Source organism: Pinus tabuliformis, chromosome 1_2 (assembly GCF_031772625.1).
Source record: "Pinus tabuliformis cultivar Carrire ecotype Pingquan chromosome 1_2, CPIR1, whole genome shotgun sequence".
Taxonomy (NCBI): domain Eukaryota; kingdom Viridiplantae; phylum Streptophyta; class Pinopsida; order Pinales; family Pinaceae; genus Pinus; species Pinus tabuliformis.
The window spans coordinates 44,125,110-44,138,507 of NC_142298.1; the positions used below are offsets into that span (position 1 = coordinate 44,125,110).

The 13,398-nt window shown below is 35.3% G+C and overlaps 1 protein-coding gene across 1 annotated transcript in view; it reads right to left on the reverse strand.

Annotated features, from left to right (window-relative positions):
• Window positions 1-5,102: 5,102 nt before the first annotated feature.
• LOC149204345 (ATP-dependent Clp protease proteolytic subunit 4, chloroplastic-like) overlaps window positions 5,103-13,398 on the reverse strand; it is a 93,357-nt gene continuing 85,061 nt past the window's right edge. The window contains exon 2 of the mRNA XM_089394691.1: window positions 5,103-5,798. Coding sequence (XP_089250817.1) covers window positions 5,315-5,798 — 484 coding nt within the window. The 3' untranslated portion in view covers window positions 5,103-5,314. The remainder of the gene's footprint in view (window positions 5,799-13,398) is intronic.

The following is a 13,398-nucleotide window of genomic DNA, read 5'->3' on the forward strand; positions in this document are numbered from 1 at the left end:
CTTCATATTGGCTATAATAGTTATGGCCAACATAAAAAGAACGGCAAAATGACACCACCAAATATGATAAAATCAAGTGCTACATAGTAGCTAGTGCTTGTTTAGTTTAATATAGCTATATTAAAGTAAAAATAAGGAATTCAAGCTAATGTTAAGGTTTAGAATCTAATCAATTTTGGTTTTATTTAATTGTAAGAGAATCTAATCCTACCCAACTATAATAATAATTTCTTATTGTAGTAATAATGTTTTTGTTGATCCTGGATGCGGGTGTTCAATCGGCATGATGGTACAAAGGTGGTGTTTCACATGGGCAGGTGTCAGCCCATGCACGCCACGAGGTACCTTGCAGATCAAGTGAGCTGGTCTCACGCAGGGTTTTTAATGCGGTTCTTTTACTCCTCCATCTACCTCCTGGTAAGTTGTGCAATGGCGCTTCAAAATGTTTGTGCTCCTGCGGCCTCCTCGCATTCCTCTGCGGCTTCTTGGCATTCCTCGGCGGCCTCTTCGCATCCCTCTGCAGCCACTTCGCACTCCTCTGTGGTGATGTTGGTAGCTCAAGGGCATTCACTCTCTGTGCCCAAGTCCGTCTCTGTCTCAGGCTCGAGAGTGTTTCACAGGCAATTCGCTCCAATTCATCGGGCTCATGTTCTGGTTAGTCGCTCCCCTCCGTGTATTTGTGCGCTGGTCAATCCACTGTATATTGCAATGCCGAGAGAGTGTCCTAGAATGGGTAGCAGACGCGGAGGCTCCCATGGACGCGCCACCACGCAGAGGTCTGCCCCCATCTCCCCCTCTTCCTCGGTTGAGTTGGCACCTGAGCAAAATCGCCCTCATGTTTCCAATGCTGGAAGAGGCAGAGGTCACGGGCGTGGAAGGTTGGTTGAATGTGAGCATGCGGCGCATCCAACAGTCCGCTATCGTATCCCCTACACTCTTGCCAATTCCACTTTCTTAGTTTCTGTTACTATAGAAAATTGTGAAAATCTCAGCGGCCAGGCAGCAGCACATCAGGCAATTCCGCCAGAACAAGGGATAGCGCCTCCAATTGATACTCAACGCCCGGTCATGGGAAGCTCCTCCTTGGCGACTCAAGCTGCCCCTGCTGGTCCAAGCGAGCCTGCTCAGGGAGTCCCAACCGGCTCGGTGGTCCTTCGCTCAGACTCGGAAGACTCTTTGCAATTTGGGTGCAGGGTAGTGGAGGAACCCTACACTACGGATGACGACTGATCTTGTATGGCACTCTGCTCTCGGCAGCCTAAGAAGTAGGCGCATTACTCTGTTTTTGAAACTCGCAATTCTGCCTGTGTCAGGTCATAGTATGTGTCTATATGTCTCTGTGTCGACTGTTTGGATCTGTGTCTATTTGTCCTTGTTTAGCGTTGTACAACAGCGCAATGGTTGTTTGTTTCAGCTTGTCCCTGTTTCGCAATGTTTAGAGTCTTAGGAGAAGACGTAACAGATGGAAGTCCACCAATTTTGGAATGTGTTCAGCTGGGCTAATTGTCAATCTCATGGCAAGATTTTCAAGGCTACGACCTTGCTGTAACTTTTTGAATCTTTTTGTATAATAATAGAAGTAGACAGATTGAGAAAAAAAATAATGTTTTTGTTGAGAAAGTTGTCTAGAAAGTTTTACAATTTTGTAGGTACATTTTAAATGGTACTTGTTCTTGTCAGATATATCTCAAAAAGAATGGAAAAATATATTCCTTAAAAATATATATAAATATTAAAAATGAAGTTATTTTATTTACTTAGTTATTTGTGTTTAACCATTTTAATTTATTATTAATAAAAAATTTACTAATTTTTTTATAGATATTAAGTAAAATTATATATATATATATATATATATATAATTTATTTGTTAAAATTCATTTCATTTTCATTACTTAAATCAAAAGTTGTAATAAAAAATAAATTATTTAAACCAAAATTGGTAATAAAAAATAAATAAATAACTAGATAATATAAATAAGTGGTTTTTATTTTTAAAATAATTAAATGAATATATATTAATTTTTTAAGCGTTTAACTATTTTTAATATATATAAAACAAAAAATTGTAGTTAAAATCAATTTTCATTTAACTATTAATGGGTTTATCCCATTATATGACAAAAATTATTTAATTCCACTAATAAAATTTTAAACATGTTAACTAAAAACATTTATTAATTTTGAACTTGTTGATTAATACAATTTATTGTGTTGATACATAAACTTAATGGAAAACCATTCTTTTAACCATCTTCGTTAAGTGTTATATCCTAAAGAATTTGAATTAATTGTAGTATTGTATAATATTCTATTTTATGTTTTAGTTGTAGTATTGTACAATATTCTATCTTTTTAAATTTTTGGTTAATAATAATAGTTAGATTTAAAGTATGAGGGGTAACATTTAATTTTGGAGTGTGATATTTGGTTTAGTATAGGAAAGTAAAGACCAACATGTAAGGTTAGATTTAAGTTATAATATTTGGTAATTTAAAAATAGAATAAATAGAATTGAATAGCCTATTACAAGTTTATAATATTTAGGTGTTTTAATAATTATTAAATGCATTAATATTATTATTACCTTATTTCATGGACCACTCACCAAATTAGACTAAGGATTTCAATTGTGTCCATGTCTAGAGATTAGCGATAGCTATAGCACTATCTTGAATCCAAAAAATATTATAAGCATACCTTCATTTTAATCTGCACAGCCCTCACCTTGCATAAATTAATATGTTGTGGCAGTTGACGAGCAATCTCATCATTCACCACGACTCGATAATAGGTGGTCAAGCCAAAACCTAAATATTTCATCATAAAAATAAAACAACTAATAAAATGTTGTATTGTTTAGTGTCATCACCAAAGTTAAGAAATATGATTAACCAATATTGTTTATATCAACATATATACACTTTAATATATATGTTTATATTTTTCTATATATCTATGTGTTTTATTTTTTGATAATATATATCATTTATTAAAATAAGTTTTTAATATATTAATGGGTTATCTTAAATTGAAAATATGGAGAAAAAACTATAATTTATAAAAATGGAAATAATAAAAAACTAAAAAAAGTCAAAATCAAAAAGTTAAATAAAAGGAAATAAATTTAAAAACAAAAAATTGATATTTAAAAATAAAAAAGTGGTGACTAACAAAATAGAAATTACTAAAAAACCCACAATAAAACCTCAACCAATCATTTTACAAATAAATAAATTTAAACAATAATAAAAAAATTAAATTTCTAAAGAAACTAATAAACAAATCAAAACAAAAAAATGTGTAATACCATACGCCTTACAAATATAATAAATAAATAAAATAAATTTTATTTATAACATAATATAAATTAAATAATATATTTTCTGATAAAATTAATAAAATATATTACATAATATATTTTCTGATAAAATTAATAAAATATATTATATATTTCTATTTTCATGATACTTTTTCGCCCCGACCACTGTAAGATCTTTCATATCTTTCATAGGAGTGCTAGAAAAATCATTTTTTTCGTTCTATACAATACATAGAATAAATTTTACAAATTAGAAATTAATTTAACGGTTTAATGGCAATGAAAGAATTTTCAATCGGAGTTGTCTATAATGTGACTTTTTGGAGATTCCGGTGACGGAATCCAGCGGAAGAAATTGAGGTTAAATCTTGATTTGTTGCAGTTAAAAAGGTTTTTTAACTGTATATTTGGATTCAGCACCATGAAAACCCCCGGGACGCTTTCATTGTGCAGAAACTAGCTATCAAACTTGAGATTCCAATAAATTCCTGCCGGATTTCGACCGGAAAAACCCGCCGAAAAAGCTTTCAAAAAATCGGGTTATAAACAACTGCTTTTCAATCAATCACATTCATTTATTTACTCTCTCTAAGGGCGTACCCTGTGAAATTAATAATGGTTTCGATGTTTGAAAGCGAAGGGAAATTGGGAAGACAGATGGCAGTTAATCAGGTTACTTCGAGTAACCTGAAATCAATCCCAGTCCTTGAGGCGAAGAACGAAGGCATGGGGAAATCTATCCCAGTTCTTAGAGGCGTAGAACCAAGGCATGGGAAAGGATTGTCAGCGCTGATTTGATCAGAAATTATATTACATTTTTTAGATTTTTTATTATTTATGTACAGATATAATAATTACAGAATAGTTACAAGGTAGGGAACAATAAAATGTTCAAAATTATAGTCAACAGCCATTTTTTATTATTTATGTACAGATGTAATAATTACAGAATAGTCACTAGTTACAAGGTATGGAACAATAAAATAGTCACTAGTTACGAGGTATGGAAACAATAAAATGTTCAAAATTATAGCCAACAGCATTACAGATAAATGTTATAAAACAGTGTGTTGTAAAAAAATGTAATAAATATAATAATTACAGACTAGTTACTAGGAATGGAACAATAAAATGTTCAAAATTATAGCCAACAGCATTACACATGAATGTTGATAATAAAAAAATGTAATAATTAGGAACAATAAAATGTTCAAAATTATTGCACATAACTGTGATAAAAAAATGTAATAAATAAAAAAATAAATTATCAAGTTTTATTTTGGAAAATTGATAATTTAACATCATCTTTGACCAAAATAATAAGTAGTCAAACCAAAACCTAATGCATAAGCATAATAATATAACCTAAAAATTTTAAAAACGATAACATCCCAAAACATGAGTCAGACCAGAAAAATGTGCATTGTCTTTCATGCTCTATACAGCCCAACATAAAAAGAACCCCAAAATGACACCAACAAATACGATAAAATTAATATAACCTTACAAAATTAAAAACGAGAGGATTCCAAAACATGAGTCAGAAAAGAAAAATGTGCATTGTCTTTCATACTCTAGACAGTCGATCTCTATGATTTATGAAAATGACAACTCAGATATTATCTTATGGAGGGTTTTTTATTTTGATATAATGAAGATTGGGGATCAGATACTAACATTCTCATTCTCGCCATGCCTCTAAGGGAATATCACTGTGACAGCAACTTTTCCAGGTTGCTTACTAGGAAAAGAAACTAAAAGCATAAAACATAATACAAGGTTAAAAATACCCTAACTAATTTTTTCTATAACAAACCATAAAACATATTAAATGGTGGACAGGGTAGTATATAAATGTGCAAAAAAAACTTGGGCAGTGATGTACCATATAGATGAGAGGGTGCATGGTACGATCGACTGCCTCATTAACTAGTTTATCTCATTCAAACCAATAGCTCAATTCTAAGGAGCTGAAATTCCTTTATTAGAAGGCTAATAGATCTCGTCATCTGGAATATGAGGTGTTATGAACTTATCAAAATCTTTACTTGCTTCTTCAAAATTTAGCGTAGGTTTCACCATCTCTGGCATAACGGGAAGAGGTATGATGGACTCTTTATCGATCACACCATCAATAAGTCCATACTCCACAGCTTCCATTGGAGACATGTAGAGGTCCCTGTCCATATCATTGTCAACCTGCTCAGTTGTACGCCCTGTTCTCTCAGATATTATCCTGGTCACATTGCTCTTATGATACATAATTTCTTTTGCTTGAATCTCAACATCAATAGCTGACCCACTTGCTCCTCCGAGAGGTTGGTGCATCATGATTCGAGTATTCGGCATGGCAAGCCGCTTTCCTTTTGATCCTCCTGCTAAAACTATGGATGCAGTTGATGCAGCGAGTCCAAAAGCAATGGTGGATACATCTGCCCTGCAAAGCTGTATTGTATCAAAGATGCCCATAGCTGCACTGCAAGAACAGCATTAAATATTAATTCAGAATTAATAGGCAGTTGAAGAAAGAAAGCAACTAAATGCAACAAGAAGCATATGTAAATTAAGTTTATAACACATGCATTCTATACAAATAAATCTATGAAGATAAATCCAAATTCTCACATCAGCAGAAATTACCATTCCTAAACTTTAGATCAGCCCATATTTGCAGAGAAAAGAGTGCTAAAAGAACACAAAACAAAATATTATGACGAAAATGGATTCCCAAATACCAGTATTGCCTTAAGATTGGTCCGCGTATAAAAAATCAAGAAACATCGACTTGAAAGGAACACCAATAGAACATCATAATATACGTATTTTGATAATCTATAATGAAAAACCCTATGTAAACTAAAATAACATCCTCGCAAAACATGAGTTTCAACATAAACGAAAACACCATCTCTCATAAATGCTACATTATATTTCTATGATTTCTGTGTCAGATATGTCACGTACATTGTCATGGAGAATCGTTGTGATAGCTATTCTTGCGAGTAAAAGGCAAAAACTAAAAGCAAGGAAACCATCAAGAAACAAAAAATAAGAAAAAAAAAAAAAAAAAAAAGACCCCAACTGTACCAGTGGCAACGTTAATAAATGAAAACATAAGTAGAATCTACGTCACATGGTTCGGGTTCTCGAATTTGAGTTCGACAATGATTAAGTTTAATTCGAATCGAATTTTCCTATGAGGTTCTGCATTAAGTTTGACTATACATATTTTTCAATATATATATATATATATATATGACGTAAAATAATAAAAAAATAAAAATCAACCAATAAGAACAACACGAGTAAAAATTCTGAATAGTAAACATACATGAATAACTTAATCATAGTAAGTTTAGTAACATCTAATTATCAATGACATTAGTTAAATAAAAGCATACACCATAGTAGTTTGCAAATGCAAAAATAAATGGCATAATTTTCAATCTTCAAAATATAAAATAATGTCTATAATGTCAAATACTTGTAATATCTAAAGAAGTCACAAAATTAAAACATAATCAAAATTTAAACATACAAATTACAATACAAAAATAGTAGTGAAAAAGGTCCTTGTTTGACCAAGAAGCAGTTTTCCTTAGCATGCACGACTTCCTAAAAGTTGGAACTAGTTCCTAAAATTTAAGGCAAGTCCTAGAAGTTAGGACAGTTCGTGAAGCAGTTTGACTGATATGCAGGAGTGGAAGGCTCACTTGATGTCTTCTAGTGTCAGTTATTTTTGGGAAAAGACAAATGAGTTGCATGAGTTAATTAACTCATCAATCACTAGCACATAATTATTCGTTGTTTTGCGAGCACGAGCTGGTGAGACAAAAAAGCAATAGAGAGCACAGGTTTGTGTGTGTGAGAGCTTGTGAGAGGAAGAGTGTGTGCAATTAGGAGATATTTCTTAGTTAAATAGGAGCAGCCCATGTGCATAGATTGAGGAAAACAGATCAGGGGTCTTGCAAGGATTGTTTCAGCTTAGTACAAGCAGAGAAAACCAGATTGGCTTCTATTGAAACAAGTTGTATTGTAGGAGATATGTTGCTCATTTTTCTATCAATAAAATTCTCATACAAGCAAAGGGTTTTCCCAATTGGATTCCCCAGAAAATTGTGTGTTTTTATATTGTGTGACTGCAATTTCTGTTCTTATTTCGCTGCAAAATTAGTAGAGAAAATTTTGTCTCTTCAGTTACAAGTTAGGTTCAGATTTGTTCATTCAAGCAGATCATGGAATTTCTATATGGTATCAGAGATGGGAATAGAATAAAATACCAGCACCAGGTTGAGTAATCGATCCAAGTGCCTTTCGTCCAAGAGGAGAAAGAAGTCTGAGGCGTTGCAGGTCAAGGAGCCAAGGTGGAAAGTAAGAGAGGACAAAGTTAAAGGTTCTTCCTCCAAGTCTGATCTGGCCGAGTTGAACCAGATGTTGGCCGAGTTTCCTTGCCAAGTTCTGGGCATGTGCTTTGAAGGTTGATCTATGTGAATAGGGTGTGAAATTTCTGAGCAGGAAAGGAGCTCTGAAACCCTGATTTCCAGTGCACAGAAGGGTCGTGAGGGTTGTGATCAAGGATAATTTTAGGGGCGAATGTTCGCCCTTTGGCGAAATTAAGGGGTTTTAAATTTTTAGTGGGCTAATATTTTGTATCATAGTACATTTTTACAAATCACCTCAAATAGCCCACCTTATTTTAAGGGAGAGGGTAAAAAAGGTAACTTTAGCCCTTGAAATTAGGAGTTACAACCTTCCATTCGCCCATTTTCAAGAATAGGTTTTATTTAAGTGAATCCTATGGGCCAAATACCATATTTATAAAAGAGGTATGGTAAATTAATAAAAATATAAATAAATTAGAGGTATGGTAAATAAATAAAACATTTTTTATATTTACTCCATAAGTCACCCGGTGTAAACAAATAAAAATATAAGTAAAGTGGAGGTACGGTAAATAAATAAAAAGTCTTTTTATACTTACTCAAAAGGTATGGTAAATAAATATAAATATAAATAAACTAGACGTATGGTAAATAAATAAAACCTCTTTTTATATTTAGTCCATAACCCTCGTTCTATTTATGAAGGCTCAAGAAAGAGGTTTTATTTAAGTGAATCCTATGGGCCAAATACCATATTTGTAACAGAGGTATGGTAAATTAATAAAAATATAAATAAACTAGAGGTATGGTAAACAAATAAAACATTTTTTTATATTTACTCCATAATTCACCTTATATTTACGAACACTCAAGAAATGGGTTATATTTAGGTGAAACCTATGGGGAAAATACTATGGGACAAATACCATGGACTAGATTGTTATTAATACCATGCAAAAAACCATTATTAACCCTAATATTAGAATTAATAAAAATAAAAATAGCACATGGTATTGACCCATGGTATTCACCAAAATGGCACATGGTATTGACCCATGGTATTCACCTGGAATGTGGCCTATTTAAATGGGGGGATTAAACCAGCATAGATCCATTTTTAATGGGGGGATTAAACCAGCATAGATCCATTTTTACTCTTCTCTAAGAGTTCACAATGCTAAGATTCACTAGGACTTTACAAAGTTTTATTATTTAGTGAAAGACTCGCCAAGATCTTACAAGATTTTATAATTGAGTAAAATATTCGCCATGCCTGGTGAGAGATTCGCCAAAAAATTATATATACATATTATATTATTGATAAAATCGCCTTCCATTTTTCCTATATACCATGGAGATTCGCCCATTTATTATATTTATAAATTTAGGGGGGGTTCTTAAAAAATTTATTGGTTGTGATTGTGTCTGGAATCTAGGCTGCAATTCCTCATGAAGTAGCAGAAGTTAGAGTCCTAAAGGAGAGGTTAACATTGTTTTTGGAGAGCAGTTTGGAGGCCAAAGTTAGGGTTGTCTTGTAGCTATTGCAGGAGCCCTAAAGAAGGTCGGAAAAAGCTCAATTAGATGGTGCTCAGAACAGCAAAGTTTCAGCGCTACTGTAGGTGTCTTGAAGAAGGATGTTGACTTGTCTTCCAAGGTGACAAAAGTTAGGAGATGGGGTGTTGTTCCTAAAGGTTTTAGGAGCACAGGTCCTTGATGCCCTAGTTAGGGTTTTTCTCAATGTATGTACAATCACCATATCAGCCCTTAAGTTTGTCCAAGCAGTGCGTGCAAGGGAAAATAAGTAGAATGTTGTTAATTTTAGATAACAATGATATGTTCTATGCTCTAGAGCAATTTACTTCAATTTTTCTTATTAGCCCAATATCAATTTCCAGATTAGCAATCACATTAACATTGATAGTTAATGCAGATGGAACATAAACAATAAGCAGAAGACAAGCCAAGACAAGAGAACACAATATTTCGCAGATGCCAGAGAAAAATCCCAATGTGGGGAAAACCCTTTGATCAATTCTTCTTATTATTCTTCAAAAGTTCAGCACAGAGAGAGAGAGTACATCATACAAAATTTACTTGCCCAATCACCGTCAAAACAGTCCAGCCAAACAGCAGTCAACACGATGCCCTAACCAGAAAGTCAATGCTGGTCAAACAAGCAAAAAATCTGCTCCAAATGAGCTCGGTCAAACCCAGTCAACTCTGTCTCCAAAGTCAGTCAAAATCAACCCAAAACAGTCCTGAAAATCTCAGTCAAACTCAATCAACACTGCGGTCAAAAGTTCTGCGATCAACGCAGGTCAATCTGCTCCAATTGCCTCGGTTTTTTGTGCGATGAGATGCAGCCTCAAAAGATTGGAATCACTGCCTAAAAAACGCAATCAAAGTAGATGAGTTGACCCTCGGTCAACACTGGAAAACGCTGTAAAATGCGGAAAATGAATGCTTTCGGTTCCGTAGTGCGGGATTCCACAAACCAGCAGGATATCGGAAGGCTTCAAGATGGTAAGCAGTTTCCGCTGAGTCCCGCCCGATGCCACACATCGAGCGACACGCGTCCGACGAATGACAGAAAACCGCCCGCATCGGATGGGTAAACGTCAGGCAACTTGCCCGCCCAACATGAGTGACGACCGTAGGATTTGGGGGGCCCAGATCAATGGTTGAGATGCGTCCCAATGATTGACCGGACTTGACAAGTCAAAAAAGCAAGATTAAAGGGGATTTGAAGTCCGACGTGGACGATGAGTTGGCAAACGATTCGTGTTCGCGGGCAATCTTGAAGCAAACGGAATAAACGGCCATTCAAATATGATTCAAGGGATCTGAAACCCAGTTCATTAGGAAACAGGTGGCCACCTCCCTGCGAAGCGTTACTCAGTGATGATGACGCAGAGCAGAGGAATTTGAACGGACAAAAGACAGGTAAACCAGAAGGCCAGGAAGTGGAAACGAATAGTCAAGGAACAGGCTGGCTTTAAAGCCATGAACTGACAGAAGCAAAGGGCAACGAAGAGAGGCGAAAGCTAATAGCAGAGAACAGAGAGTAGAAGTCGAGCTGACCTGAAGGCAGCATCGAGCCAGACAAAGCTAGAGAGACTCAGAGAGTTTGTGTACTCCACTGAAGGCTTGAGAGGTTCAAGCAAACTCCTCGGCATAGGCCTGTCATACTACTGTGACCCTCAGTGGTCGAGTTCCAGTAAGGAGAGTCTGTGCACTCCATTCCTACTGGCTACTATCTGTTTAGTGAGACTCGAATCGAGCTCACTGTTGTAAAAACTCTGCTTGAAAACATAATAGAGAAGCCACCACTGAAAGTTGGACCAAGAGACGTAGCCCAGGAGCATTGGGTGAACTCCTTATTAAACTTGTTGTGTTTACATGTTTAACTGTTATGTTTTTTCTGATTGCCTCATTGTCTATGTATTCTAGCAATCTTATCGATCCGTTGCATAAGTAACATAGGCACCTCCATGCACACGAGTCTGTAATACCTTTAATTCTTTATCTTGAATAAATTCCAGATCAAGTGGTATCAGAGCTTAAGTTTACTAAGGTTAGACAAGCTTGTGCTGGATTTTGTTGTTGAATGCTAACTAGATCAAAGCTTAAATTAGGAGAAGAAGAGTTGGTTGAAACTAACCCAGAAATTGGAAGAGTCTATCCTAAGAAGAAAATGTCAGCAGAAAGTCCCTTGGGATCAGACCCCCAATTCATAGATAGTTTCCTGGCCATGAGGTCCATGGTAGAGGAAATGTATAGGGAATTTAAAAAAGGTAGAGATGCAGATTCATCACACTCCAAAAATAAAGGAGAAGAAGAATCTCTCCTCCATGACCACTCTAAAGGCAAAGGGAAAAAGAAAACTTCCACACGCCTCCTAATAGCGCTGAAAACAAGAAGAGGACATCTTTGATTAAACTAGATGTTAAATTTGATTTGCCTATCTATGATGAAGAGTTGAATGCAGAGAAGCTGCATAATTGGATTAGACAGATTGATGTTTATTGTAGAGTGTAGAGCATCAATTCAGACAAGAATAAGATTCAGCTGGCCAGCCTACGCCTTGGAGGCATTGTCTTGGTATGGTGGGAAGGCAGGACACAAGCTGACATGAAGAAACATGGTAAGATTCTTTCTGTCTGGAGTGAATTTGTTTTTGCAATCAAAAAGCAATTCTATCCACTAAGTTACATGCAACAAGCCATGATGAGCTGGCAAACTCTTCGACAACTAAAAGGGCAAAGTGTACAAGTTTACACCCAAGAATTTAGGAAAAGAGCTTTGATTCTAGGAATTTCTTTAGACTCACCTGAGACACTGTTCAAGTATATAGGTGGTCTACACAGCTACATGAGGCACACTATCCTCATGTTTAATCCCACTAGCATCGATGAGGTATCCGTTCAGGCTACACATCTAGAAGCTAGAGGTAAGAATGGGAACCCAAAAGTTGGGGGATCATCCCAACCCACTGCAAGCAAGAATAAGGAGTAAAGAAAACAGAAATGGAAAGAGAGGAAGACAAATATTGTACAGACAAGCAAGTCTTCATGCACTCACTGTAAGAAGGATGGGCATGATGATGAACACTACTAGATTCTGCACCTGGAGCTGAAACCTAAGAAGTTCGAGGGCAAGAAGAAGAAGACTGTTGCAGCTATTCAAAAGAATTTGGGGTCAGACTCAGGAGATGAAACAACAATCGCAGCCACAGGTATAAAAGGTAAAAATTCTGAAGCATCTACTAGTAATTCTGCACAATCTACTGATAATGAAGAAAATGAGAGGAAAAGACATGAGATTTTCATATTCGAGTTATTTCCAATCATCAAAAGATTGATACTTTGTTTTATAGTGGCTCACAAGTAAATTTAATTTCTGAAGCAATTGTAAAGAAGTTGGGATTACTAACCACACCTCACAAGAAACCATATCCATTAGGTTGGTTATGTGATAAAGCACAGCTACAAGTCACTAGACAATGTAAACTTAAGTTTTATGTTGGGTCAGCATTTGTAGATGAGGTTGAGTTAGATACAGTTCCTTTGGATACATGTGGAATTGTTTTAGGAAGTCCTTAATTGTATGGTAGAAAAGTTATTTTCTATAGAGTTGAGAACAAGTATCTACTCATTAAAGATGGAATCGAATATATTGTAAGAGCTCATGAGCTCAAGAATAATTATACTCTCATAAACTCAGGGCAGATGAAACGAATTGTAAACTCATGCAAACAATTTTTACTGATGGTTGTAAAGGAAAAAAAAAACCTGATAAAACCAACGTATTTGAGGGTTGTGATGTTAAACAGCAAGCTGATTTAGAAAAAGTTGTTTCAGAATATGATATATGGGTTCCAGAACCTAAAGGTCTGCCGCCCAAAAAGGAAATAGTGCATGATATTAATTTGCAGCAAGATGCTCCATTGCCTAACATCGGAATGTACAAGTTGTCCGCTTTAGAGAATGCAGAAATCAAGAAGCAGGTACAAGAGCTGCTCGAGAAGGGGTTCATCAGACCTAGCACATCACCATGTGGGTCTCCAATTGTCTTGGTGAGAAAGAAATATGGCTCGTGGAGAATGTGCATTGATTACTGAGCACTGAATAAGATAACAATCAAAAATCGTTATCCCCTTCCTCGCATAGATGATCTATTAGACCAACTGAAAGA